At 45.1% G+C, this 27,989-nt stretch overlaps 1 protein-coding gene across 1 annotated transcript in view; it reads left to right on the forward strand.

The window, feature by feature from the left end:
- Positions 1-2,102: 2,102 nt before the first annotated feature.
- NTSR2 (neurotensin receptor 2) overlaps positions 2,103-27,989 on the forward strand; it is a 94,711-nt gene continuing 68,824 nt past the window's right edge. Inside the window, 2 exon segments of the mRNA XM_073625368.1 lie at positions 2,103-2,812; positions 2,815-3,173. Of these exon segments, the coding sequence (XP_073481469.1) occupies positions 2,542-2,812; positions 2,815-3,173 (630 nt within the window). The 5' untranslated portion in view covers positions 2,103-2,541.

A 27,989-nucleotide genomic window follows, 5' to 3' on the forward strand; every position in this document is an offset into this window, starting at 1 on the left:
AATAAGAAGCACAAGGGTTATACACTGAATTTCAAAAGAGCCAGCTTCCCTAAACTGCGTTTGGTAATTTTTACCTACAGTTATGCCTTATTATATGCTTACCTTTAGCTAAAATGAACAACTCCTGAATCTGCACAGTTTAGGCGATATTCACCCTGAAGGTCCGGCGGCTCATGCCGAAACTTGCCGGAACGGAGGACTCCCGCATGCATGCGTAGGAGTCATGTCATCGCGGCGCCACTCTCAGCGCCAGAGCCCGCAAATCCGAAAGAAATGCGGAGGGAACATGTCAGCCCCCTCGGTGGTGACAAGGCGAGCTGCGGGAGTTTCGTTCTAAGGTAAGTATTTCATAATGTGCTAGTATGCAATGCATACTAGCACATTATGCTATTGTCTTGCAGGTTTTTTCACCTTTTTGTTTTTTTTCAGCGTTTTACTACCGCTTTAAAAAGACATGCGACCATTCACTGAAATAGGAAGAGAAGTGGTTTAACCTTAAACTGTGTAGAGATTTCTTTACTGTCAGAGCAGTAAGGATGTGGAATTCTCTTCCACAAGCAGTGGTATCAGCAGGGAGCATCCGTAGTTTTAAAAAACAACTAGATGGGCACCTTAACGATCACAACATACAGGGAAATACTAAGTACTATTGACATAAACACAAGCACACACCACAGGAGGATGAACTGGTTGGTGGGGTTTTTTTTTTTCAACCTTGCCAACTATGTAACTATGTCTGCACTAAGATAGAAATCCGATTTTAGACACTCTGCAACTGAAATTGCTTTTTTGGTGAGATACTTTCAAAGGGTTAATCACTAAATTCTGAGTGGAACCTGTTCTGTTAAACTGCTGTATGGTCTTGGCCACCGTGCTGCAGCTCAGTTTCAGGGTCTTGGTGATTTTCTTATAGCCTGGGCCATCTTTATGTAGAGCAACAATTCTTTTTTTCAGAACCTCATAGAGTTGTTTGCCATGAGGTGCCATGTTGAACTTCCAATGACCAGTATGAGAGAGTGAGCGTGATAAAACCAGATTTAACACACCTGCTCCCCATTCACACCTGAGAACTTGTAACACTAATGAGTCACGTGACACCGGGGAGGGAAAATGGCTAATTGGGCCCAATTTGGACATTTTCGCTTAGGGGTTTACTCACTTTTGTTGCCAGCGGTTTAAACATTAATGGCTGTATGCTGAGTTATTTAGGTGGCAGCAAATTTACACTGTTATACAAGCTGTACACTCACTACTTTACATTGTAGCAAAGTGTAATTTCTTCAGTGTTGTCACATGAAAAGATATAATAAAAGATTTACAAAAATTTGAGGGGTGTACTCACTTTTGTAAGATACTGTATATACAGTATACATAGTGTCTACAGCCAAGTTTAATAATAATTACTAAAGTGGTCACTTTGGCCACCATAAAATTACGTTAGATTTCCACAAACTCATACCCTATTCAGATTTGGACACCTGATTACCTTGGCATTAATATGACAACAATCTATTTGCATATGACCAGCTTTACCTAGAAATTAAAAGTCTAATCTGAATTAGTATCTGTCATTAAAGGATTTAAGAATCTTCATGCTCTTCTTTGATCTCTTACCTAGGTTACTAGCCTATAAATATTACACTCATTTCTGTATAGGAAATGCAAATGAACCTATACTATCTCTCTACAGTAACCCTTTCATATCACTGTACTAACACACAAGTAAGCACTGGAAGGATAGCTATCTACAGTGGAACTGCCAGGAGGTGCTGGGACTTGCAGTGCCATCCCAAGTGGGGAACCAAGCAGTGCATTAATATCCCTTTCCCATAATAGATGAGAAGCCATATCCCACCTCTAAGCACCTCTAAGCACCTGCCCCTGTCATCTTCTATAGTCATTACTAAAAACTCACCTATAAATTCTGACATGTGTCAAACTGATAAGCATTTAATTACAATCAGAGCTTAACCAGCAAGGACCAAACACCTGATAAATGTTCCCAGCACTCACCACTTACAATTGATTATTTATTGTTCTCTTTATAATCTGCTTTTCTAACCAGGGGGACCACATCAGATGCAATTGCCTCTTTTATTGTCAGCCTGTATTATTATAGCACACAGGCTAAAAGGTCCCCAGCTTTCCAGCAATCAGTCTGCCTACCCTACACACAGCTCCTGGAGAAGGATTTAATATGTGTGCTTGCTGGAGATCAGAATGTGTTATCCTTCAGTATTATTATGAATGTACTCTGCATTTACTTTGGATCGCTAAATAGCATTTGGATCAGAAGCTGCTGTCATTATGGGAATCATTATAAACTGGTTGGCATGATTGCACAGGCATTGCAGCCCTTGGAGAAGTCAGCAGGTAAGGTGCTTTAATTAATAAGTGGCATGATTCATTGAGTGCTTTATACACACCACCAGCACCCTGTCTGGAGGGCATGGAGTGACGTGGGGTCTACAGCTGGAGGAGGACCAACCTGCCAGAGCTTCATCCAACAGTGTATGTGTGTGGATCTGGAAGACACTGAGGATGCTGGCACTACAGAATTCCACCTGGGGATTAGAGGTGCCAAATGCCACCAGAGACACATCTCACCCACTTGGGGTTAACACTAACTTATTATCTAAGGTCTTCATCACTGTCTTGTATATCCTCATCTTCCTGGTGGGCACCACCGGCAACGTGCTGACCATCCAGCTGGTGCTGAAGAAGCAGAGCTTGCACGGCTTGCAGGGCACAGTGCATTACCACCTTGTAAGCCTGGCACTATCTGACATCCTTATTCTGGTGATCAGCATCCCATAGAGTTGTACAACTTCATATGGTTTCACTACCCCTGGGTGTTTGGGGATGCGGTGTGCAGAGGTTACTATTTCTTCCGTGACATCTGTTCCTATGCCACTGTGCTGAATATTGCAAGTCTAAGCTGTGAGAGGTACCTGGCCATCTGCCACCCCATGAGGGCTAAGAGGGTCATGTCCAAAATGAGGACTAAGAAGATTCTGGCTGCCATATGGGTCTCTTCCCTAATCTTCGCCCTGCCTATGGCTTTTATAATGGGGATCAAGTATGAGAACATGAGCCCAGATGGAGAGCCGGATCCCTCATCACTTATCTGCACTAGTCTGGTGTCTACAGCTACTCTGAAGATCTTCATCCAGGTAATAATGTCTATTGAACGCTCAGCAACAGGTGTGCTACTGTCTCAAGTTGTCTGCTGCTCGTCTCCCTTTTCTGTGACTCAGATCCTCTCTAGTTCTCTGATTTTCCTCCTTCCCCCCTCGCATCCCTCTCCTTTCTCTGTTTCTATATCACACTCTATTCTTCCACTTCTATCCCTCCATTTTCCATCTTTCTTTTTCTAGCTCTTGTTTCTCATTTTCCCCTTCCCGTGTCTTTTTTCCATGTCTTCTATTTCTGTCTCACTCTATTCTCCCCTTTTATCTTTCTTTCTTTCTTTCTTTCTTTCTTTCTTTCTTTCTTTCTTTCTTTCTTTCTTTCTTTCTTTCTTTTCTTCGTTCTTCTCACTCTTTTCCTCTGTTTCCCTTTTCTATGACTCAAATCCCTACTAGTTAATTGTTTTTGTTTTTTTTGTTTGTTTTTCATTTTCTCTATTTCTCACTCTGTTCTATCCTTTTTGTCTCTGCATCCCTTTCTCTATTTGTATCTAATCTACCCCCCCCCCCCCCTTTTCTACCTTCTTAACACTTTCCCTTTTGTCCATCTTTCTTTCTCTACTTTTTTTTCCTTCTACCTCTCATATTTTCCACCTTCTCCCTTTTCTGTGTCTCATAACCCCTCTGTGTGTGTTTTTTCTCTTTCCCTACCTCAGTTTATTTCTCTTTTTCACTTTAGTCTTCCCTTATATCCAACTTTTTTTTCTCCTTCCATCTCTCCATTTTTCCTCATTCTATCCTTTTCTGTTCTTTCTAGTTCTCCTTTTTTCCCTTTCTCTATTTCTGTCTCACTCAGTTCTTCCCCTTTCTATCCTCTCTTCTCTTTTCTTCTTTTCTCTTCTCTCTTCTCTCTCTCTCTCTCCCCCCCCCCCCCCCTTTCTTCTCTCCTCTTTCTCTTCTCATGTTAGCATTGCCAAAGTAGTTGAGTTTGTATAGAAAAAAAAAGGGGGGGGGGGGTGTAATGGGTAATATATAGGTGAACGGACATAAGTCTGTGTAAAACTGTGTAAAGGGTTTTTAACCCTTTCATGACTAAGCCTATTTTTGACATTTGGTGTTTACAAGTTAAAATCTGTATTTTTTGCTAGAAAATTACTTAGAGCCCCCAAACATTATATATATTTTTTAGCAGAGAATCTAGAGAATAAAATGGCGATTGTTGCAATAATTTTTATCACACGGTATTTGTGCAGCGGTGTTTTAAACGCAAATTTTTTGGAAAAGGGACACTTTCGCGTTTACAATTAGAAGGCTGGAACGAAGCCGTACACGGCTTCATTCCAGACTGTCAGCAGCCGCCGGAGGGAGGCGGCAGCGGGAGGCGGCGGGAGGGGGGGTGTCCCCTCCCGCTCCTCTGGTATAACAGCCGAGCGGCTTTTAGCCGCATCGGTTGTTATACATGGATAGCCGATCGCCCGCTCTACAACATGGTACTGGGATGATGCCTCCAGCTGCGGGGATCATCCCGGTATAACCCCAGAAAGCCGAGTACGCACATCTGCGTATGCTCGGCGGGAAGGGGTTAAGTCCTCAGTTTTTCATGTCCCTCTCAGCTGTCACATATCTCTTTCCCTCTCTCTCTGTCTCTCCTCTCTCTCTCCCCTCTCTCCTTTTCTCTTTCTTCTCTCTCATTCTCCTCTTTCCTCTCTCTTTTCTTTCTCTCTCTCTCTTTTTCCCCCTTCTTCCCATATTCGTATACCCTTTCCTCTTTCTCCTCCTTTCCTCAATCTTTCTTCACTTTTTCCTCTAATATATTCACCTTAAATATATACAGTTCTTTTTGTGTTTTACATTATTCCTTGCTTCTCACTTGCTCACTTTCATTTTTCTAGCAATGTTTTTGTTTTCTTTGTATTGTCTACATAATATCTTAGCTAGCTGTGTAATTGTAACAAGATCTCCAATTATTGATAATTTGTTGACATAGGCAAAGCAGGGGATTTGATGCAAAGAATAACTAGGCATTGATTTTTTTTTCTGAGCACAGTGATTTTTATGTACTTTATAATACTAAAACCTCAAATATAGAATTATGTTTTCCTTCATTGGAAAATTGACATTCAGCTCACATCATGCTGTTTCTAAAACTTGGAAATTAATCTGAATGGGTAATTTGTACACATACGTAAATCTAAACTGTACAATCACTGTACAATTATTTTCAGGGCCCAGTACCATAATTGCATTGCAGTATAAGGCTCCATGCACACTGGAGCTCATAAACGGCAATTTTTTGGAGTTTGGGTGTTTTTTTTTAACAGCCCATAAACGCCACTCTATGTTATCCTATGTGTCCAGGCACCATAGGCGTGCGCAGCCTATTGCATTAGGGTGTGCACCCCAAAGCTCAAACACACATGCTCTTTTATATATATATATATATATATATATATATATATATATATATATATATATATATATATATATATATATATACACTGTATTACCAGAAGTATTGGGACGCCTGCCTTTACACGCACATGAACTTTAATGGCATCCCAGTTTTAGTCCGTAGGGCTCAAAATTGAGTTGGTCCACCCTTTGCAGCTGTAACAGCTTCAACACTTCTGGGAAGACACAAGGTTTAGGAGTGTGTCTATGGGAATGTTTGACCATTCTTCCAGAAGAGCATTTGTGAGGCCAGGCACTGATGTTGGATGAGAAGTCCTGGCTCACAGTCTCCACTTTAATGTGAAGGCCAGTCAAGTTCCTCCACCTCTAACTCGCTCATCCATGTCTTTATGGATTTTGCTTTGTGCACTGGTCCAAATCATTTGGTGGAGGTGGGGTTTTGGTGTGGGGTTGTTTTTCAGAGGTTGGGCTTGGCCCCTTAGTTCCAGTGATTCACACCTATGCATGTTGCTTTTGAGCGTTTTTGGAGTTTTTTTTGTCATGCTTGCCACGTTTTTGAGCAGCGTTTTTACAGCGTTTTTGCGGCGTTTTTGCCGTGTTTTGCATTTTTTTTACAGTTTTTAAAAACAAAAAAAATAAAAAAAAACAAAAAAAACCCTGCAAAAACGCATTAAAAATGCTGTAAAAACGCTGCAAAAACGGTGCACATGCATTTTTGATGCTGGTCCACTGAATTGTATTACATGCAAAACTCTGCATTTTGCATGAAAAAAGTACCTGACCCTTTCCAAAAATGCAGAGGTACAAAAAGGTATTGATGTGAACATGTTCCATAGGAACCCATGTTAAAAAATTCCCATGCATTTCTGCAAAATGCAAAATGCATAAAAAAACGTGCTAGTGTGAATGGAGCCTAAAGCTCCATTCACACCTATGCATGTTGCTTTTGAGTGTTTTTGGAGTTTTTTTTTGTCATGCTTGCCACGTTTTTGAGCAGCGTTTTTGTAGCGTTTTTACAGCGTTTTTGCAGCGTTTTGCGTTTTTTTTTTTTTTTTACAGTTTTTAAAAAAAAAAAAAAAAAAAAAAAAACGCCAAAAACGCATCAAAAACGATGCAAAAACACTGTAAAAACGCTGCAAAAACGGTGCACTTGCGTTTTTGATGCTGGTCCATTGAATTCTATTACATGCAAAACGCTGCATTTTGCATGAAAAAAAGTCCCTGACCCTTTCCAAAAATGCAGAGGTACAAAAAGGCATTGATGTGAACATGTTCCATAGGAACCCATGTTAAAAAAATTCCCATGCATGTCTGCAAAATGCAAAATGCATCAAAAAACGCGCTAGTGTGAATGGAGCCTTAAGGCGTCAGCATACCAAGACATTTTGGATAATTTTATGCTACCAACATTGTGGGAACAGTTTGGGGGTGGCCACTTGTTCTAACATGACTGCACACCAGTGCACAAAGCAAGGTCCATAAAGACATGGACTGAGCAAGGGTGGTGGAAAATTAACTTCAAGCGCAAAAATTCACATTATAATAGTAACTAAAACATATAGAATTAAGTGTAACAATCTAAACAATAAAAATTCCAAAGTGCTATAATGGTGTGAACCTTCCAACTAGACGGTTGTTGCACTTGAAGTTAATTTGTATTGCAACTATCTGTAGAGTTTCCATCATCCCTGCTAAGTTAAAAAAAAAAAAGATGTCTTATTCTAATTTTGATGTGTATTACATGTGAAATCACATATCACTGGAATTATTGCACTTGTAGTTAATCTGTATGGCAAAAATCTATAGGAGGGGTTTCCACCATCCCTGCTAAGTTTCATTTTTTAATTATTTTTTCAGTTTGATGTGTATTATATGTGTCGTTACATATCACTGGTATTGTGGTAATATTGACGTCTATTGAGATTTCCATACAATAGAGGGTTCCACCACTATTGTTAAGTTATTGATTAGTAAGTTAGCGCTGCACTTTTTTTTTGTGGTATGGGAACACATAACCGTGCTTAGTGGCAGGCCTTTTACTGAGACTTTTTTAATTTACCTCCAGTAATTTATTGTAAATAGTAGTGTGGTGATTACGTATTATACTAAAGATCGGCACGTGGCATTAATAAACAGACGGATTTCAGTTGTGCCCCACCAGGCCACCCCCCCATAGACAATGTGCCTAGCTGCTGAGTTCAACTGCCCATCCCTGCACTCAGTGCACTGATGGGCACTGATTGGAAGCATTGATAGGCAGCACTCATAGGCACGGATAGGCAGCACTGATTGGCACTGATAGGTGACACTGATTGGCAGCACTCATGGGCACTGATAGGCAGCACTGATTGGCAGCACTGATGAGCACTGATAGGTGGTACTGGTTCGCAGCACTGATAGGCACTGCATGGTGGCACTGATAGGTGGCACTGATTGGCACTGATAGGCAGCACTGATGGGCGGCACTGATGGGCACTGATAGGCAGCACTGATAGGTGACACTGATGGGCATTGGTAGGCAAAACTGATGGGTACTGATAGGCAGCACTGATGGGCACTGATAGGCAGCACCAATAGGTGGCACTGATTGAAAGCACTGTTGGGCACTGATTGGCACTGATAGGTGGCATTGGTTGGCACTGACAGGTGGCACTGATGGGCACTGGTGGGCACTGACAGGTGGCACTGGTGGGCACTGATTGGCACTGACATGTGGCACTGATGAGCAATGATTGGCACTGACAGGTGGCACTGGTGGGCACTGATGGGCACTGACATGTGGCACTGGTGGGCACTGATTAGCACTAACAGGTGGCACTGGTGGACACTGATTGGCAATGACATGTGGCACTGATGGGCACTGACAGGTGGCACTGGTGGGCACTGATTGGCACTGACAGGTGGCACTGATGGGCAATGATAGGTGGCACTGATTGGCGGCACTGATAGGTGCCATTGGTTGGCAATGATAGGGGGCACTGATGGGTATTGATAGGCGGCACCGATTGGCACTGATCTAGGAGAGGGGAAGTTTCCCATTGAGCAGTCAGCAAGGCATGTAAGAGACGCTCAGTGCGTGAATCTGTAATGTAATATCACTGCTTGCAGAGAGGAGCTGTCAGAACTCGGAGCTGATGTTGGGGGTGGGTGGGACCGAACAGCTAGCCTATCAAACACAAGCCAACGGGATAGGTGCTGGGCAGGCCGCTCTGTGTGTGTGGCTCCACCCCTTTCTATCAGCTATCAAACACCAGCCAAAGGAAGAGGGGCAGGGCGGGCCACTCTGTTTATATGGCTCTGCCCCCTTTCTTAAGCAGTTCAATCATTGGCTGGTGTTTAATAGCTGATAGAAATGGGGCGGGGCCACATACATGGAGCTGCCCGCCCAGCCCTTGACATCAGCGTGTTTGATAGGCTAGCTGTTTGGTCCGCCCACCCCCGACATCAGCCCCGAGTTTTGACAGCTCCTATCTGCAAGCAGTGACGTTACATTACAGTTTAAAGCACTAAACGGCTCTTACATGCCTCCCTGACTGCTCAATGGGAAACTGTGTCACAGGCAGCTCCCTATACAGTCTATTGCAGCATCTTACAGCAGATCTCCAGACACACATTAGGGTATGCCCAGGCACACCCGGCACACCCTGTGCGCATGCCTATGCCATGCACACATGGACGTTTTTTAGCTTTTATCAGCAGTGTAGTTTATGGGCTGTTCTCTGAACGCCATAAAATCGCGTTCAAAGTGCTGTTTTTCTGACCACAAAATAAAGCTAAAAACCACTAAACGCCGATAAATGCTCAAAAACGCGTGTTAATTAGCGTTCGGCGTTCTATTTTTTCAATGCATTGTGGGAGTTTGGGAATGCATTGTGGGATTTTTGGAGTGTCCTCTGTGTATTTTTAATAAAAATGCTCATAAATGCGCATAAACGCTAGTACAAAATGCTATTAAAAGCGCATTTTTCAACCAGCATTTTCTGCCAGCAATCTGGCGTCCAGAAAAAAGCTTTTTTGAGCTCCAGTGTGCAAGGAGCCTAAGCGCAATAAATGTAATGCACAGTAATGTACAGAACACAGTGTGGTACACAGCGGTGTCCCAACCTACCTACCACCACAGTACAACCTCCTTACATTTAGGCCTTATGCACACTGCCTGCTTGGCCCACATGTATTTTTGGGTGCCTGGGAGGCACAGGTGCAGCGTCCAGCCCCACTGCCAGCAGCTTCTCAAAATAGGCTGAAAGACAAAGTGGTTGGATGTGGCTGGGCACTGCACTGAGCGGTACTCGCGTTTAGGGCCCTATACATTCAAGGAAGTATGCCCAGAACAAGGGTTGGGACAGGGAATGGGCTGGAGGGGCGGCTGTCCTGGGCACTGTGGTATCATGTGAGGTGGGGGGGGGTGCCCAGGCATGTACTGGCCATAGGGACTACCTGGAGATTCCCGGTGGGTACTCTGACAGTGAGTGATCGCAATTTCACTCCTGTCAGGAGGAGCAGCTTCCGTCATATGCTGGAGAGAGCATTAGGCTTTCTGCTCCCTCCAGCCTGCAGGGGGAGATAGACCAACGGCGGACTTTCCTACCTCTCTCCCCTATCACTTGTTTTCACATGACTGGAGAGGGGAACGAGAAGCTGCCTTCAAAACTGTGAGTACATGTGGGAGGGGGAGGACACACTGATGTGAAGGGGGCTTCTGATGGGGACACACTGATGTGAAGGGGGCTTCTGATGGGGACACACTGATGTGAAGGGGGCTTCTGATGGGGACACACTGATGTGAAGGGAGCTGCTGGTGGGGACTCTCATGTGAAGTGGGCTGCTGGTGGGGACTCTCATGTGAAGTGGGCTGCTGGTGGGGACTCTGATATGAAGTGGACTGCTGGTGGGGACTCTGATGTGAAGTGGGCTGCTGGTGGGGACTCTGATGTGAAGTGGGCTGCTGGTGGGGACTCTGATGTGAAGTGGGCTGCTGGTGGGGACTCTGATGTGAAGTGGGCTGCTGATTGGGACTCTCTGTGAAGGGAGCTGCTGATTGGGACTCTCTGTTGTAAGGGGGATTCTGTTGGGGACACTATGATGTAAGGGGGACGCTGTTGGGGACACTCTGATGTAAGGGGGGGCGCTGTTGGCGACACTCTGATGTAAGGGGGGTGCTGTTGGGGACACTCTGATGTAAGGGGGGCGCTGTTGGGGACACTCTGATGTAAGGGGGGCACTGTTGGCGACACTCTGATGTAAGGGGGGCACTGTTGGGGACACTCTGATGTAAGGGGGGCGCTGTTGGGGACACTCTGATGTAAGGGGGACGCTGTTGGGGACACTCTGATGTAAGGGGGATGCTGTTGGGGACACTCTGATGTAAGGGGGACGCTGTTGGGGATACTCTGATGTAAGGGGGGCACTGATGGGGACACTCTGATGTAAGGGGGGCGCTGTTGGGGACACTCTGATGTAAGGGGGGCACTGTTGGGGACACTCTGATGTAAGGGGGGTGCTGTTGGGGACACTCTGATGTAAGGGGGGCGCTGTTGGGGACACTCTGATGTAAGGGGGACTCTGTTGGGGACACTCTGATGTAAGGGGACGCTGTTGGGGACACTCTCATGTAAGGGGGGCACTGTTGGGGACACTCTGATGTAAGGGGGTGCTGTTGGGGACACTCTGATGTAAGGGGGTGCTGTTGGGGACACTCTGATGTAAGGGGGATGCTGTTGGGGACACTCTGATGTAAGGGGGACCCTGTTGGGGACACTTAAAATTAAAGTGGGCCGGTCATGAGGAAGTCCAGGGCCAAATTTTTGTCCCAGTCCAGCCCTGGGGGTGCCGCAAGAATATTGAGCGGGAGGAATTTGGGAATGGGGCAACAGGGGGTAACAGGGGGTAAGAATTGTTCTAGGAGAGGAAATTTGTGAGGGCGAAGACTAGGAGTGGTGATTTAGAAGGATTTGTGTTGGGAGTGGGGATCGAGGAAGATGATTTGTACTAGGAAGGAAGATTTTGGGGGGTTATTCGAGAAGAGGTGATATGGTAGAGGGGGGAGGGGAAGGCTCAGTTTACACTTCTGCGACTTAGAGACCGAAAGGCGCAGAACACGTGATCTCTATGAGAGTGTTCCAATTGACACTACTGAAGTCACTTTGACTTCCGAAAAGGTTTCTGCACTACTTTGGTCCAACTTTGACACAGCTTCAATGCCAGACAGTGTAGAAGTCTTATCAAAGGAACTTCAAAGTCGTATCAAAGTCATAATCCAAAGTTGCACTGAAAATCGTGCAACTTTGAAATCAGCTAGTGTGAATGGAGCAGACTTGTGCTAGGAAGGGAATTTCTTTTTTAGGGGGGGCTGGGATTTTTGTGGATGATTGGGGGGTATTTGTGCTAGGAGGGAGAGTTTGGAGTGGGGGGGGGGAGAGGATGTGTACTTGGAGAGGAAATTTGAGGGATTTGAAGGGTAGAGGATTTGTGCTAGGAGGGGTGATTTTTTTTATTTTTGGGAGGGGCATTTGTGCTAGGGGGATGAGTTAAGCATGCAGATTGGTGCTCAATTTTTTACATTTTTTTTTGGGGGGGGGGTTATGCTGACACATAATGCTTATACATCTTGGGGGGTGCAGTTTGGCATGTTTGTGCTGGGCTATAGATGACCTTGTCCCGGCACTGCCCAGAACATGGGTCTGTCATATTTCTAAAGGTAACAGACCTGGTCTGTCATCCTGAGGAAGGGGACCATAGTGTTTCTGGAACATTGGGGGTCTCACATTTATTTTTGCTGTGTAATGTCTAACTAATAACTAATTGCTAACTAATATCTCAGTAAAGAGATAAGATCTTTAACCCTTGGGGATGTATCTATAAAAAAATTGGCATAGCCATTTGTCCAGCGAATCTACATGTACTTTCATTCTGTACTAATTGGACAAAATTTAATGTTGCTATTTTCTATTCTGAAGGAATTATAACCTAAATGCAGTGCTCCCTAGTCTTTTCCCTCCTCTAAATAAATATGAAAAACATATACATCCAAATATACAAACATATAAAAATTTGTGAGGACACCTCCACTGTGCGTACATCTTTCCCACCCAACATACCTTGCCTAACAGTACATTCAACACTCTCCTCTTTTGAATTGGCTACTACTGAAGAGGTTACAAAACTTTTCTCAGATGCCGGTCACCCTCTTCTTCTATCCTATGCTCCCTCACTCACATCTTCAATCTCGACCTCTCTAGTGGCACCTTCCCCTCCCCTCTAAAACATGCGCAGATCACTCCCATACTTAAAAAGCCCTCAATGGGCCCTACCAACCTGAACAACTTAAGACCCATCTCATTGCTCCAATTCACCTCCAAACTTCTAGAACGCTTAGCCTACAACCGTCTTAGCTCCTACCTCAGTGAAAATAACCTTCTTGACCCCTAACAGTCTGGCTTTCGCTAGCAGCACTCCACAGAAACTGCCCTACTAAAACTCACTAACGATTTATTAACTGCTAAAACCAACAGCCAGTACTCCATACTACTACTACTTGACCTGTCTGCAGCCTTTGATACTGTTGACCACCCGCTCCTTCTCAATAAACTACATTCCCATGGCCCCTGAGATTCTGCTCTATCCTGGTTCTCTGCCTATTTTTGACAGCGCTCCTTCAGTGTCATCTACAACTCTGTCTCCTCCTCTCCATTGCCCCTTTTTTGTGGGGGTCCCCCAAGGCTCTGTTCTTGGACCCCTTCTCTTCTCTATCTACACCTCCTCCCTTGGTCACTTGACAACCGCCCACGGCTTCCAATACCACTTATATGCTGATGACACCCAAATCTATCTGTCTACTCCTCACCTCACTCCTTCTCCAGTCTGTTCTCTACTAATTTACTAACTGACATATCAGCATGGATGTCGCACCACTAAACTAAATCTCTCTAAAACTGAGCTATTAATATTCCCCCCCACCCGTGCCCCCCTCCATGACTTTTCCATCAAAATCAACAATGCAACCATCAGTCCCACCCCTCACGCCAGGGTACTAGGTGTAATTCTAGACTCTGACTTGTCATTTCAGCCTTAAATCCAATCGTTGTCTAAAGTTTGTAGAATTCACCTCCGTAACACCTCTAAAATTCGCCCCTTTTTAACAAATGAAACCACAAAGCTCCTCATTCACTCCCTTGTTATCTCTCGCCTTGACTATTGCAACTCCCTTCTCATTGGCCTGCCTCTCCATAGGTTATCCCCTCTTCAGTCTATCATGAATGCTGCTGCCAGACTTATCCACCTTGCCAACCGCTCAGTGTCTGCCAACCCTCTCCTCCAATCCCTACACTGGCTCCCAATCACCCAGCGAATTAAATTCAAAATACTAACCACAACATGCAAAGCCATTCACAACTCTGCCCCCAGCTACATCACCAATCTTATCTCCAAATATCACCCAAATCGTCCTCTCCGCTCTTCTCAAGACCTCCTACTCTCAAAGTCTCTCGTCTCCTCCTCTCATGCTCGTCTCCAGGATTTCTCCAGATCCTCTCCCATCCTCTGGAACTCGCTACCTCCACCTGTCCGGCTATCCCCTACTCTTGCTACCTTCAGGCGATCCCTGAAAACTCATCTCTTCAGGAAAACCTATCACGTCTCCAACTAATCTTTTACCACTTCCATCAGCTCATTCCCCACAGTTACAACCTTTTGTGGCACCTGCCCCACCCTACTAAATTGTAAGCTCTTCTAAGCAGGGCCCTCTTAATCCTCTTGTATTTTATTGTATTATAACTGTATTGTCTCCCTTTTATATTGTAAAGCGCTGCGTAAACTGTTGGCACTATATAAATCCTGTATAATAATAATAATTATTATTATTATTTTCAGTGCATTATGCCAATCACAAATTCATACCTCTATATTTCATAACTATATGGATGAATTTCTGGTTTTGTATAGGTGGTTGGAAAAAACAATGCCCTGAAAATAGTTATTGATTAATATAATTGGATTGTATATGTTATATTTATATAGATGGGGAAAGGACTAGGTAGAGCCATACTTAAGGGGTTGTAAAGGTTTTGAAGTGTGTGACTCACATATCAGTGCTGGCTGGCTGCTTTAATAAAAGGGGGGGGGGGGGGGTTCTGCAGTGCAGGAGAACCACTTGATATTTTATTCTGAAGGAATGTTCTTTTATTCTAAGCAGTAGTAAAATACAACATAATGGCTGAGGAACATAGGACAGGGCTTTATAATGAGATACAATGTAACAATTCTAAAACTGGCACTTGAGGAAATTGGCCAAACAATGTAACCTATGAACATTTTCTAGAATTGTTACATTGCATTTCTTGTTAAAAAGTTACAAAGTTGAATGTATTTGTTATGGTCATCAGCTGCATCTAGTGGCCATAATGAGGTATTGTCCATAATAAAAGAACATTTGTTCAGAGGAGAAAATCGTTTAAGGAACATTCATTTTTGCAGATTTGCTGGACAAATGGCAATGCAAATGTCCTTTTAAGTAGACCCCTTGTCTTAATTGCCCATTTTCTGCTTTAGATTTTTTTTTATTATTATTATTATTTCTGTCTGTGTCCCTTTTGGAGATTTTCCCTTATTTCCTGCCTGGTAAAACCGCTGTCATCATGACAGTAACTGGGAGAAAATTGCTTTAATGAGGACCCAGACAGCCATAAAAACCAACGGGGGTTCTAATCCTCCCAAATTCTATCCAATATTACTTTGAAAACCTTTGGCTGGACATATACTTTAAATATATTTTAATGCAAGCAAGCAGTATAAGAACCTGAATTTTATTTGGATTCCCCTGTGTGGGGGCATTCAGCCTGGGACTGTGAGATGCAGGACTGGAAGCCAATCTGGTGTGTCGCATGCACATGTGCTGACATTGAGCATCTTAGTAGCAGAAGACAGCAGAATGAGCAGAGAGGACCTCATCAGTCTGTGGCTGCTGTTTTATTGTCGGAACAGTGGACTGTGGATGAAGAGTGGCCATCATTTTATCTTTTCCATAGTCATCTGTTTGAACCTTGGTAGGGCTGTATACATTTCAGATCTGGATGGGCAGAAATAGAAATCGTTTGGCAATTAAAACAGCTCTCTTACATGTTTTATTATCCTAATGTTCAGATGTCTTCCTCAATTTAAGCTTTAAATAAAGCTGTAAATAGAGAGCACTATGCATTGAAAGTAACCTATAGTTACTTGCCTAGTGGAAAATATTAACGTGTTCTGGGTGCCAGGTTAAAGTATGTTAATGGAGGATTCCATATTTCAACCTTTAACACACTTAGGCTGGGGTCACACTGCTTCGACAGGAAGTCAGACGACATTTCGATCCGACTTTGCCCTACGACTTCATCTCTGATTTCCATGCGACTTCAGTGAATGGGATCCAACAATACCAGGCCCTTTGAGAACCCCCACACCAAAATACAAAAAGAAAAACGGTGTGGGGTCCCCCACATAATCCATACCAGACCCTTATCCGAGCATGCAGACAGGCAGGTCAGGAGGGGGGGGAACCCTCCCAGGCCGCATGCCCTCAACATGGGGGGGGGGAGTGGTGTTGATTGGGACAAGGGCCTCTTCCGGACAACCCTGGGCGGTGGTTGTGGGGGTCTGCAGGCAGGGGGCTTATCAGAATCTGGAAGCCCCCTTTACCAAGGGAGCCCCCAGATCCCGCCCCCTCTATGTGAATGAGTATGGGGTACATTGTACCCTTACCCATTCCCCAAAAAAGTGTCAAAAATAAATAAAAACAATACACATGTTTTTTGACAAAGTTCTTTTTTAAAAATGAAGAATATCACCCGTTGTAGCTCCAACGTGTCTTCTCCCTCTGGTGATGCCTTCTCCCTCTGGTTCTTCTCCCTCTGCTGCTGATGTCTCCTTTCTTTGGTTTTTCTGCTGGTTCTTCTCCCGATGCTAGCTCCCGCTGTTGTCAGCTTCCACTGTCTGCCATTTCTTGTATAGGCATGGGGCATGGCCATACGCTGATGTCATTCAGAGACCCCACCCCCTTATAATGTCACCACCCCATCATGCCCCCGGGCATCGGCAGTTTAGGGAGAAGAACTGGAAGAAGAAGACATCAGCAGCAGAGGGAGAAGAACCGGAGGGAGAAGACATGTTGGAGCTACGATGGATGACATTCTTCATTTAAAAAAAAAGAACATACTCATTCACGGGGGGGGGATCTGGGGGCCCCCTTGTTAAAGGGGACTTCCAAATTCCAATAAGCCCCTGCCCACAGACCCCCACAACCACCACCCAGGGTTGTTGAGAAGAGGCCCTTGGCCCCATCATCATGGAGACAAGGTGCTTTGGCGTGGGAGGGCACAGAGCCCTCCCTGCCCAAAAGTACTCATCCCTCCATGTTGAGGGCATGTGTTGCCTGGTATGGTCCAGATGGGGAATATCCAAATAAACTCGCTGCTCCAGGTGAGACAGGAAGCCTAATGATATCACGGGTGCCACGGGTGACTTACTGAAATCGTGCCCAAGTCGGACCAAAGTAGTGCAGGAACTTTTTTTCAAAGTTGGACCGACTTGTGTTGGACCAGTTAAGATGTCTGTCATAGGAAACCATTGTTTTATACATGTCATGCAACATGTGCTGCCAAAGTCAGAGCTTATGTTGCACCAGTGTGAACTGGGCCTTAAAGCTACTCTGCCATTATTTAAAAAAAAATGAAATGACCAATGATAAATGTGTTTTTTTTTCTTATCAATGCAATAAAATACATCTGTCAAAAATAAATAAATGACTGTCTCCCTGCAAAGAAAGCAATGGATATCAGACTTCACTTTGTTGAGGGTCTAGGCTTGCTGAAAGATCTTCTGCATCTGGTACACTTCTGGGCTGAGTGGTTTCTTTCACCAGTCCTTGTGTCCTGCAGTAATGTAGTCACTGGCGGAAGAAACAATAGAGAACAATGGACACTGGTATCCAACACGTCTGAAAGTGGAACATTCCTTCACAAAGCCTGGATCCGTAAAGAAGTGATGACCAGCTATGTGGGCATTGCACATGTAAATATTCACTTTAAAGGTTGTTACCAATTTATCAGCTTAATTTTTTGTTTGTGACCTGTTCAAGAGTTTCCAAGGAAATCAAATTATGGCCTATTCACACTTGCCAGTTTTGGAACAGCAAAACCCTTGCATTTTGCTGCATCAAACTGCATGTAATGAAAAAATCCAGTTCTTTCCTGTGTGGCTGGTTTACATCTATGCAATGTAATTTAGTGTGAAGGGCAAAGAGAAACTCTGGGGCCCATTCACACCAGCAGTGTGCATTACCATGCACTCTGCATGTACACAGAACAGTGTAAATACGGCAGGGATTATCCACAAGCTACAAGTTACACCTTTAATTTCTATGCATGTTGTTTAGCAATACTTCTAAAGGACCTGATGTCAATTTAGGCTCATTTTTAAAATATCCCAATGTATAATTCAATGTAGATGCACATTGCGAAGTTAAGCATTTTGGCCATGTTTTCTATTTTCTGTTTAAATAGGTTTTATTGAAAAAGATTTGCAACCTTGATACATGTAAACACAAAGAGAATCAGAAGTGTATATATATATATATATATATATATATATATATATATATATATATATATATATATATATATATATATATAGCGCTATGCAACATGCAAAGAAAATCCAAATTTAGGGCAGAGATAATTATTATTTGAGAACCATGGTAGATTATCCCTCTACACCTCTATTTACAATCCAGCATAATTACCAGGCATAAGAGAGAAAAGTATGGCAGAGGATATTGGGAGTCTTAGTCTCCTGGATGGAGCTATAGCCTGTAAGGAAAATACCTTTAGCCCGGGTTCACACCTATGCGAATTAGATGCGGCTTACACCGCATCTAATTCGCAGGACATTTTAAAATACATTCATATGAATGCATCTGGTTCACATATGTGCGTTGCATTCGCACTGCGCATTGCACAAAAAACGTGTGCGTTTTTTGGGCATTGCGGTGCGAACTACAAGCCTATTATCTCCTATGGGAACGCATCTGATTCGCAGATGCATTGCGTTCTGAACAAGGATTTTCTCTTTCTCCTCACTACACCTCCCCCCCTCCCTCCCCCTCTCCCTGCTCTCTAATCCTGAGCAAAAACGCAATGAATCCGTTGAACAGGAGATTGTTATCTCCCCAGTGAAACCTGAGCTTCAATTCGCACCGCACATGTGTGAAACCAGGCTGAGATAAGGAATCATGGGGGAATTTATGTTTGAAAGGAGTAAGGGCCATTGGGGATTCAGTGTAATTTAAGATGGAAGTTGCAGATTTATTTGGGCATGGTGGGTAGATTACAAATCACAGCCCCCTGTATAGTGATTACATCTTATACCCTACGTAATCCCTCCATGATCCACCATGTAATTTTGCCAGGTTTTTGAAATTCCAGAGAAAAAGAAATGTTCAGTTTGATTTTAAGAGGAATATAAGGAGAGAGCAGGTTTAAGGAGTCTCAAAACTTTAGGGAGGCCTGGGAGTGGGGCATACTGCACCCATGTGGGGACCCCCACTTGGTAGTGCCTGAGGCTGCCATTTATCACTTTGTCAAGGCTGGTGCTAAGGCAACTTAAAAGCAATACTTCTCCAATGCCATACATGCATTGCAACCCTTTAAGGTTGTCCTCAAGTAACTTCAGACCAGGACAAGTTGAATAACAATAAACATTCTTCACTCAAGTGAACAAAACCAGACTGCAGCAATCTCTCACGTGAGACCTCTTGAAAACCAATCACAGCTTTAAACTGTTCTAGGATTAAATTAGCAATTACCTGCAGAGATTCACTATACATCTGATGTTTTAACACCTCTGAAAAAGCCTCTGGTGTTTACTTAGAATATTAACAGATTAATGCATTTGACAAAAAAAGCAGGTAATTATTAATGCTGGAATGTAATGGCTTTTAATAGTGATATTAACAGAGTAATGTACTTGACAAAATAAAGCAGCTCATTTTTAATGCTGGAACATAAGCATACTATAGCATGTTAAAAGAAGTGATATTTCAGGTTAAAGCAAAATAACATAAAGCAGTGGTGTACCTAGGATGGTACCTGGATGGTACCTAGGACTGCCATTTAGAGGGTGCCCACGTGTGGGCCCATAATTTAAATTCCAAATCCTACCCCCACTCTCTGGAATTTCATGATGTGTTCTGTAGACATTATTTAGAATTCCGTTTTACCTATTCACTGCAAATGCTGGTGCCTGTAACAGATTCACGTACCTGTCGGAAACCGGTACATGATTTTATCATATGAGGTGCCTAGCAGGAGTTAGGTTATAAAAAAATATCCCAAGCTTTGGACATCTCACTGAGCATTGTTCAATGCATCATGTGAAAATAGGAAGAGCATGGCACAACTGCAAACCTACCAAGACATGGCCGTCCACCTAACCTGACAGGCCTGGCAAGGAGAGCATTAATCAGAGAAGCAGCCAAGAGGCCCATGGAAACTCTGGAGGAGCTGCAGAGATCCACAGCTTAGGTGGAAGAATCTGTCCACAGGACAACTATTAGTTGTGCACTCCACAAATCTGGCCTTTATGGAAGAGAGGCAAGAAGAAAGCCATTGTTGAAGGAAAGCCATAAGAAGTCCTGTTTGCAGTTTGCGAGAAGCAATGTGGGGGACACCGCAAACATGTGGAAGAAGGTGCTCTGGTCAGATGAGAACAAAATTGAACTTTTTGGCCTATGTGTGGCGGAAAACTAACACTGCACATCACCCTGAACACACCATCCCCACCGTGAAACATGGTGGTGGCGGCATCATGTTGTCAGGATGCTTTTCTTCAGCAGGGACAGGGAAGCTGGTCAGAGTTGATGTGAAGATGGATGGAGCCAAATATAGGGCAATCTTAGAAGAGCCAAATATAGGGCAATCTTAGAGTCTGCAAAAGGCTTGAGACTGGAGCAGAGGTTCACCTTCCAGCAGGACAATGACCCTAAATATACAGCCAGAGCTACAATGGAATGGTTTAGATCAAAGCATATTCATGTGTTAGAATGGCCCAGTCAAAATCCAGACCTAAATCCAATTGAGAATCTGTGGCAAGACTTGAAAATTGCTGTTTACAGACACTCTCCGTCCAATCTGACAGAACTTGAGCTATTTTGCAAAGAAGAATGGGCAAAAATGTCACTCTCTAGATGTGCATAGCTGGTAGAGACATACCCCAAAAAGACTTGCAGCTGTAATTGCAGCAAAAGGTGGTTCTACAAAGTATTGACTCAGGGGGACTGAATACAAATGCACGCCACACTTTTCAGATATTTATTTGTAAAAAAATTTGAAAATCATTTACACCCTGTTCCAAATTATTATGCAAATTCTATTTCAGTGTCACAAAGATTAAATATTTTGTTTTTTAGTTTAACTCATGGATGACATTGTGTCTCAAGGCTCTTTTGATCACTGAAAACGATCTCGGACACCTGTGATAATTAGATTGCCAGGTGAGCCCAATTAAAGGAAAAACTACTAAAGGAGGGTGTTCCACATTATTAAGCAGAGCACCATTTTCAAGCAATATGGGGAAGAAAAAGGATCCCTCTACTGCCGAAAAGAGTGAAATAGTTCAATGACTTGGATGAAGTATGACAACATTAGATTTTTCACGAAAACGTAAGTGTGATCATCGCACTATTAAGAGATTTGTGGCTGATTCAGAGCACAGACGGGTTTCGTGCAGGCAAAGGCACATTGAGAAAGATTTCTGCCAGATCCATGCATCACATATAGCAGCAAACAGATATTTGAAACTGCTGGTGCCTCTGGAGTCCCACGGACATCAAAGTGTAGAGTCCTCCAGAGTCTTGCAACTGTGCATAAACCTTCCATTTGGCCACCACTAACCAAGGCTCACAAGCAGAAACGGCTGCATTGGGCAGAAAAATACATGAAGACTAATTTTCAAACAGTCCTGTTCACTGATGAGTGCCATGCAACCCTGGATGGTTGAGATGGATGGAGTAGTGGATGGTTGGTGGACGGTCACCCTGTTCCAACAAGGCTGCAACGTCAGCAAGGTGGTGGTGGAGTCATGTTTTGGGCCGGAATCATAGGAAGAGAGCTGGTCGGCCCCTTTAGGGTCCCCGAAGGTGTAAAGATGACCTCTGCAAAGTATGTGGAGTTCCTGACTGACCACTTCCTTCCCTGTTACAGAAGGAAGAACTATGCTTTCCATAATAAAATCATCTTCATGCATGACAATGCACCATCTCATGCTGCAAAGAATACCTCTGCATCAATGGCTGTTGTGGGGATAAAAGGAGAGAAAGTGATGGTGTGGCCTCCACATCCTCCCCTGACCTCAATCCTATTGAGAACCTTTGTGTCAGGTACTCACCAAGGCTGAGTTGCTGAGAGAGGCTCCCCTTACAGCTGGGCGCACGACACCCCCTGGAAGTGACACAGCGGGTATCGGGCACGAAGGAGCACGGGTCACCAGCAGGTAGTAGAATAGCTGGGAGGTTCCTCAAGTAGAGGGTGGTCCGCGCTGGATGGCTGACACCTTACTGGCTAGGCAGGAGTCTGAAGACTGAAGCTGGCAGAGATTGCAGAGGGTCAAACACAAGGCAAGAGTCCAAGGACAGGCCAGGGGTCAAACACCAGGAGACAGGCAGGAATGATCTGGCAGAGGCTCCAACACTGAGGAGAGGCAGAGGCAGAAGCAAAGTCCGAGAGCAGGCCGAGGGTCAAACACGGGTAGTCCAGCAGGCTGGAGATCAGAACACTGGGATAAGGCAGAGGCAAAGTCCAAGAGCAGGCCGAAGGTCAAACACAGGTAGTCTAGCAGGCTGAGATCAAACACTGGGATAAGGCAGAGACAAAGTCCAAGAGCAGGCCGAGGGTCAAACACGGATGATCAAGCAGGTAGAGAAGTCCAGGAGGTAGCCAGAGGTCAAACACAGGAGAGGTTCAAGGCGAGGTCAAGGTCAATCCGGGTCACGACAGGCAGGCACAGGTACACAGGTTCAGGAACGGATCACAGGAGCTGAAATGACAAACCAGCAACAAACACAGGAAATAGCCGTCTTTATATAGGCCCGCCAGGGAGACGTCCCGCTGTGTGCGCATGCGTTCGTGCTAATGCGCTACGTCGTGCACCCACGTGAGCTAATCTGTTCGGGACACGCGCTCGTACCCGCAGATCGAGTGACAATACGCGCTGATGTGCAATTCTACCACGCAGGCGCATGGGGAAGTGTCGATACTGGCAGGCCCTGATTCTGCCATTTCCCTGACAGTGCCCCCCCCAAGGGGCAACCTCCGGATGCCCAACCTAGCCCGGATCCCAGGATGTGAAATTCCCGCATTAAGCGAGGAGCATGGATATTGCTAGCAGGCTCCCAAGAATTGTCCTCTGGGGGATACCCTTTCCACTTAACCAAGTACTGTTCCCGTCCCCCCCCCCTCTTTCTGCAGTCTACTATTGCCTCCACTTCGAATTCCTCTTCTCCTTCAACCCTGAATGGTGGAGGAGGTAGTTCTCCTCTTCCTGGAAAAGAGTTGGGGGTGACTGGCTTTAGTAAAGAGGCATGGAACTCCGGATGTATCCTATAAGAGCTAGGCAAGGTCAGTTCGAAAGCCACAGGGTTTACAACCCTCTTAATTTCAAAAGGGCCAATGAACTTTGGGCCTAGCTTGCGTGATGGGCAAGGTAGTTTGAGATTGATGGCAGATAGCCACACTTTATCTCCAACCTTGAAACTTGGGTTACATCTTCTTCCTCTGTTATAGTACTCTTCATAGCTCTTTTGGGCTTTCTTCATAGTTTCTTGAATCTGCAAGAAATTTCAACTGCAGGAGTTGAAACTTCGGGAACGGAATCTGGGAGAAAAGAAGGGTGAAAACCATAGTTTGCCCAAAAAGGTGTTTGGTTGATAGCAGAATGTATGGAATTGTTGTAGGCGAACTCTGCGCATGGTAAAAGAGAGGACCAGTCATCTTGGGAAGAGGAACAGAAACTCCGGAGGTACTGCTCTAGAGATTGATTCGTCCTCTCTGTCTGGCCATTGCTTTGTGGATGGTATGCAGAAGAGAGGGATGTCTTGATTTCTAGAGATTTCCATATATCCTTCCAGAATCTAGAAGTGAACTGAATTCCTCTGTCGGATACAATGTTGTGAGGAACACCATGGAGTCTCACCACTTCTTTTATGAAGATATTTGCAGTTGTTGAAGCAGAAGGGGTGCCTACTAAGGGCAGGAAATGTGCCATCTTTGAAAGGCGGTCGACAACCACTAGAATGGTAGTGAACTTCTCGGAAGGGGGCAGATCTACGATAAAGTCCATAGAGACCTCTGTCCAGGGACGTTCAGGTACTGACAAAGATCTTAAAAGTCCCCATGTCTTGGCGTTGGATCCCTTGTTGCGTTGACAAGTAATGCAAGATTGTATATAGTTTTTACAGTCTTGTCTCCAACCTGGCCACTAGAAAGAGCGATTAACTAGTTTGGAGGTCTTCTGTATACCAAAGTGCCCTGCCAGCTTGTGGTCGTGAAAAGTTTGTAAGATCTGAAGTCTTACTGGGGAAGGAAGGAATACCTTGTTTTGGGCCCACAACAGACCGTCCTTCTATTCCAGGGAGGATACTTTGGGTTCAGTACATTGACTGGAGGCTTGTGTAATAGCTGATCTGAGATTGGGCTGAACGAGACTAAGGACGTTGTGAGGGGATAGGATGGTTCCAGGTTCTTCTGATTCGTTGGTTTCTGGGAACATACGGGAAAGTGCATCTGCCTTCCCGTTCTTAGAGCCAGATCGGTAAGTAATATAAAAGTTGAACCGTGAGAAGAACCTTCCCGTTCTTAGAGCCAGGTCGGTAAGTAATATGAAAGTTGAACCTGGAGAAGAACAAGGCCCAACGGGCCTGATGAGGTCTAAGACGTTTCGCTGTTCGGAGATACTCCAGGTCTGTGAAGATCTTGATGGGTTGGGATGCCCCTTCCAACAAATATCTCTATTCTTCCAAGGCAAATTTTATGGCTAACAACTCTCGATCCCCAACATCATAGTTCTTCTCCAGAAGGCTGAGTTTACGAGAGGCAAAGGCCACCGGGTGGAGTAGGGCCTTTTGACCACTTCTTTGGGACAGGATTGCCCCTATTGCTGACTCCGAAGCATTCACTTCAAGCACATAGGGTAAAACTGGGTTGGAATGTTGGAGAATAGGAGCTGACATAAAAAGTCTCTTTAGTTTATTGAAGGCTTCCTGAGCTTCCTGAGACCATTGAAATCTAGTCTGCTGGCGGGTTAGTTGAGTGATAGTGTCACGTACCTGGTAGGTTGTGAGCCTGAAGTGCAGGAAAAGACCTCCCTTACAGCTCCCACTCCCGTTCCCCTGGAATGGAGACAGAGGGCCAGGAGTGAAGAGTGGTATGGGTGCCTGGCAGGATCAACAGTTGCTGAAAGTCCAGTAGTGGTGGCACCCTCTGGAGTCAGTAGTCTGAGGTGTAGACTGAGGACAGAGACTGGAATGCAGGACTGGAACCAGGAACAACAGCAGGTAATAGCAGACTGGAAGCTGGACTGGAACCAGGAACAACAGCAGGTAATAGCAGACTGGAAGCTGGACTGAAACCAGGAACAACAGCAGGTAATAGCAGACTGGAAGCTGAACTGGAACCAGGAACAACAGCAGGTAATAGCCTGGAACGCTGGACTGGAACAACAGCAGAAGATAGCCTGGAACGCTGGACTGGAACACAGCAGAAGATAGCCTGGAACACTGGGCTGGAACACAGCAGAAGGTAGCCTGGAACGCTGGACTGGAACCAGGAACAACAGCAGGTAATAGCAGACTGGAAGCTGGACTGGAACCAGGAACAACAGCAGGTAATAGCCTGGAACGCTGGACTGGAACAACAGCAGAAGATAGCCTGGAACGCTGGGCTGGAACACAGCAGAAGGTAGCCTGAAACGCTGGACTGGAACCAGGAACAACAGCAGGTAATAGCAGACTGGAAGCTGATGAACACAGCGGAGGGTCAACAAGCCGGTGGTCAGTAACGTTCGGACAGCAGAGGTACCAGGGGTAATGCAGAGGGATGGTCAGGCAAGCCAAGAGGGTCTGGTGCAGGCAGATAGCAGGATCGTCAAACAGGAAGCCGGGTCAGATAACAGGATACACAGATCAGATCAGATAACACTCACAGAACGCTGTAGAGCAGACAGCGGGGATGGAGTGTGACAGGCAGGTTTAAATAGCCCGCCTGACACCAGCGGGAGTGCGCGCTCGCGTGCCCGTGCGTGACCGCACCCGTGAACGCACGCGCATGCGCAATGGGACCCGTGGCTGGGTTCCCGTGCACCTGGGACGCCGGTTACTGGCAGGATCTTCATGACAGATAGGGGAGATGATGGAAGAGAATCCCTTAATGAATCTGCGATAAAAATTGGCAAAGCCAACAAATCGATGCACTCCCTTCTTATCTACGGGAGCTGGCCATTCCTGGATGGCCTTAACTTTCTGTGGGTCCATTGCGACCCCACCTACCGAGATAATGAACCTGAGGAACTGGATGGTGTCCTTTTCGAAGTCACATTTCTCCCCCTTTAACTATAGGCCATGTCTTCTGAGGATCGAGAGCACTTTCTTCACATGGATACGATGGATTTCTAAAGTGGTGGAAAATATCAAGATATCATCGAGATAAACAATTACAAAGTTAACCAGATACTCACGGAAGATGTCGTTGACTAGATGTTGAAAAGTAGCCGGAGCATTGCAGAGCCCAAAGGGCATCACCGAATATTCGAAGTGCCCAAATCTGGACCTGAAGGCTGTCTTCCATTCGTCTCCGTCACGTATCCAAACCAAATTGTATGTTCCCCGGAGATCTAGTTTGGTAAATACTTGAGCAGTTCGGAGATGCTGGATAAGTTCAGGAATAAGAGGGAGCGGGTACCTCTTCTTGATAGTAATTTTCTTAAGCTCCCTATAGTCCACACAAGGCCTCAAGGATCCGTCCTTTTTTACAACGAAAAAGATTCCTGCTCCAGCTGGGGAAGAAGAACGGATGAATCCTTTTTCAAGATTCTCATTGATGTAGGAGCGGAGGGCTTCTAATTCGATCTCTGATAGCGGGAAAATGCGGCCGAAAGGGATCTCGGACCCCGGTAGGAGATCAATAGGGCAATCATAAGGTCGATGGGGTGGCAGACTGCCCACTTTCTTTTTGTCAAAAATGTCCAGAAATCCATGATATGCTGCGGGGACATGTTGAAGGTTATCTGGTACTGGTTGTAGAGCTAGACAAGGAGCCGTTCTGTCGTATTTTGGTGAAAAACAATGCTGGAAGCAGTATGTAGAGGAGAAATGGATTTCCTTCTTGCTCCAATTTATCTGAGGATCATGGGCCTGCAACCACGGGAACCCCAGAATGATGGGAAACATAGGTGAGCTTATAATGTCAAAGTGAAGAAGTTCTGAATGGCCAGAGTCCGTGGAGGTGAGAATAGGCTTAGTTTCCTAAGTCACAGGCCCAGAGCAGGGTAGGGACCCATCTGCCAGATGGATTTGCAGGCGTTGCTCCTTGACTTGTAGAGGAAGGTGCAGACTTTGGGCTAAAGATGCATCTAGGAAACAACTGCAGGCTCCTGAATCAATGATGGCCGGCAACCGGATCTCCTCTTCTGCCACCTGTAATGAGACCAGGAGAACAAGGTGAGATTGGCTGGAACTAGCAACTTGAAAGTTCATGGCAGACTGTGGACAGGACTTACTAGGTCTAACAGGACAGTTGGGTAAGAAGTGACCGGCCTCCCCACAGTATAAACAAAGGTTAGCTTGGCGCCGACGGAGTCTTTCATCAGAAGAGAGTGGGGATCGAACTAAACCCAATTGCATGGGCTCACCATTGGAGGATGAGGAAGTGGCTGCAGAATGTACAGGAACAGGTGGTACCCGTGGCATCAACCAGATGGGTCTTGGGGACTGGAAACGCTCGGAGCGACGCTCCCGTAAGCGTCTGTCAAGTTTAGTAGCGAGCTGGATCAGATCTTCCAGAGAGGCCGGGGCATCTACCCGAGCTAAATCGTCCTTTAGGGTTTCTGAGAGACCTTGGCGATATTGATATTTAAGAGCAGCCTCATTCCAATTGGTGTCCCCAGACCATTTTCGAAATTCCACAGTGTAATCTTCCACTGGTCTTTTGCCCTGGGTCAGGGTATGCAGGATGGACTCGGCTGTGGCCGTGCACTGTGGATCGTCATATAGCTGGGCCATGGAGTCAAAAAATGTGTCTGCTGAGACAAGGAGGGGACTCTTCTGCTCAAGAAGGTTGTGAGCCCAGGATTGTGGTTCGTCAGATAGTAAAGAGATGATAAAACCTACTTTCACAGATTCAGAATAAAAAGTCCTGGGCTGGAGGGCAAAGT

Source organism: Aquarana catesbeiana, linkage group LG04, assembly GCF_042186555.1.
Source record: "Aquarana catesbeiana isolate 2022-GZ linkage group LG04, ASM4218655v1, whole genome shotgun sequence".
NCBI classification, from domain to species: domain Eukaryota; kingdom Metazoa; phylum Chordata; class Amphibia; order Anura; family Ranidae; genus Aquarana; species Aquarana catesbeiana.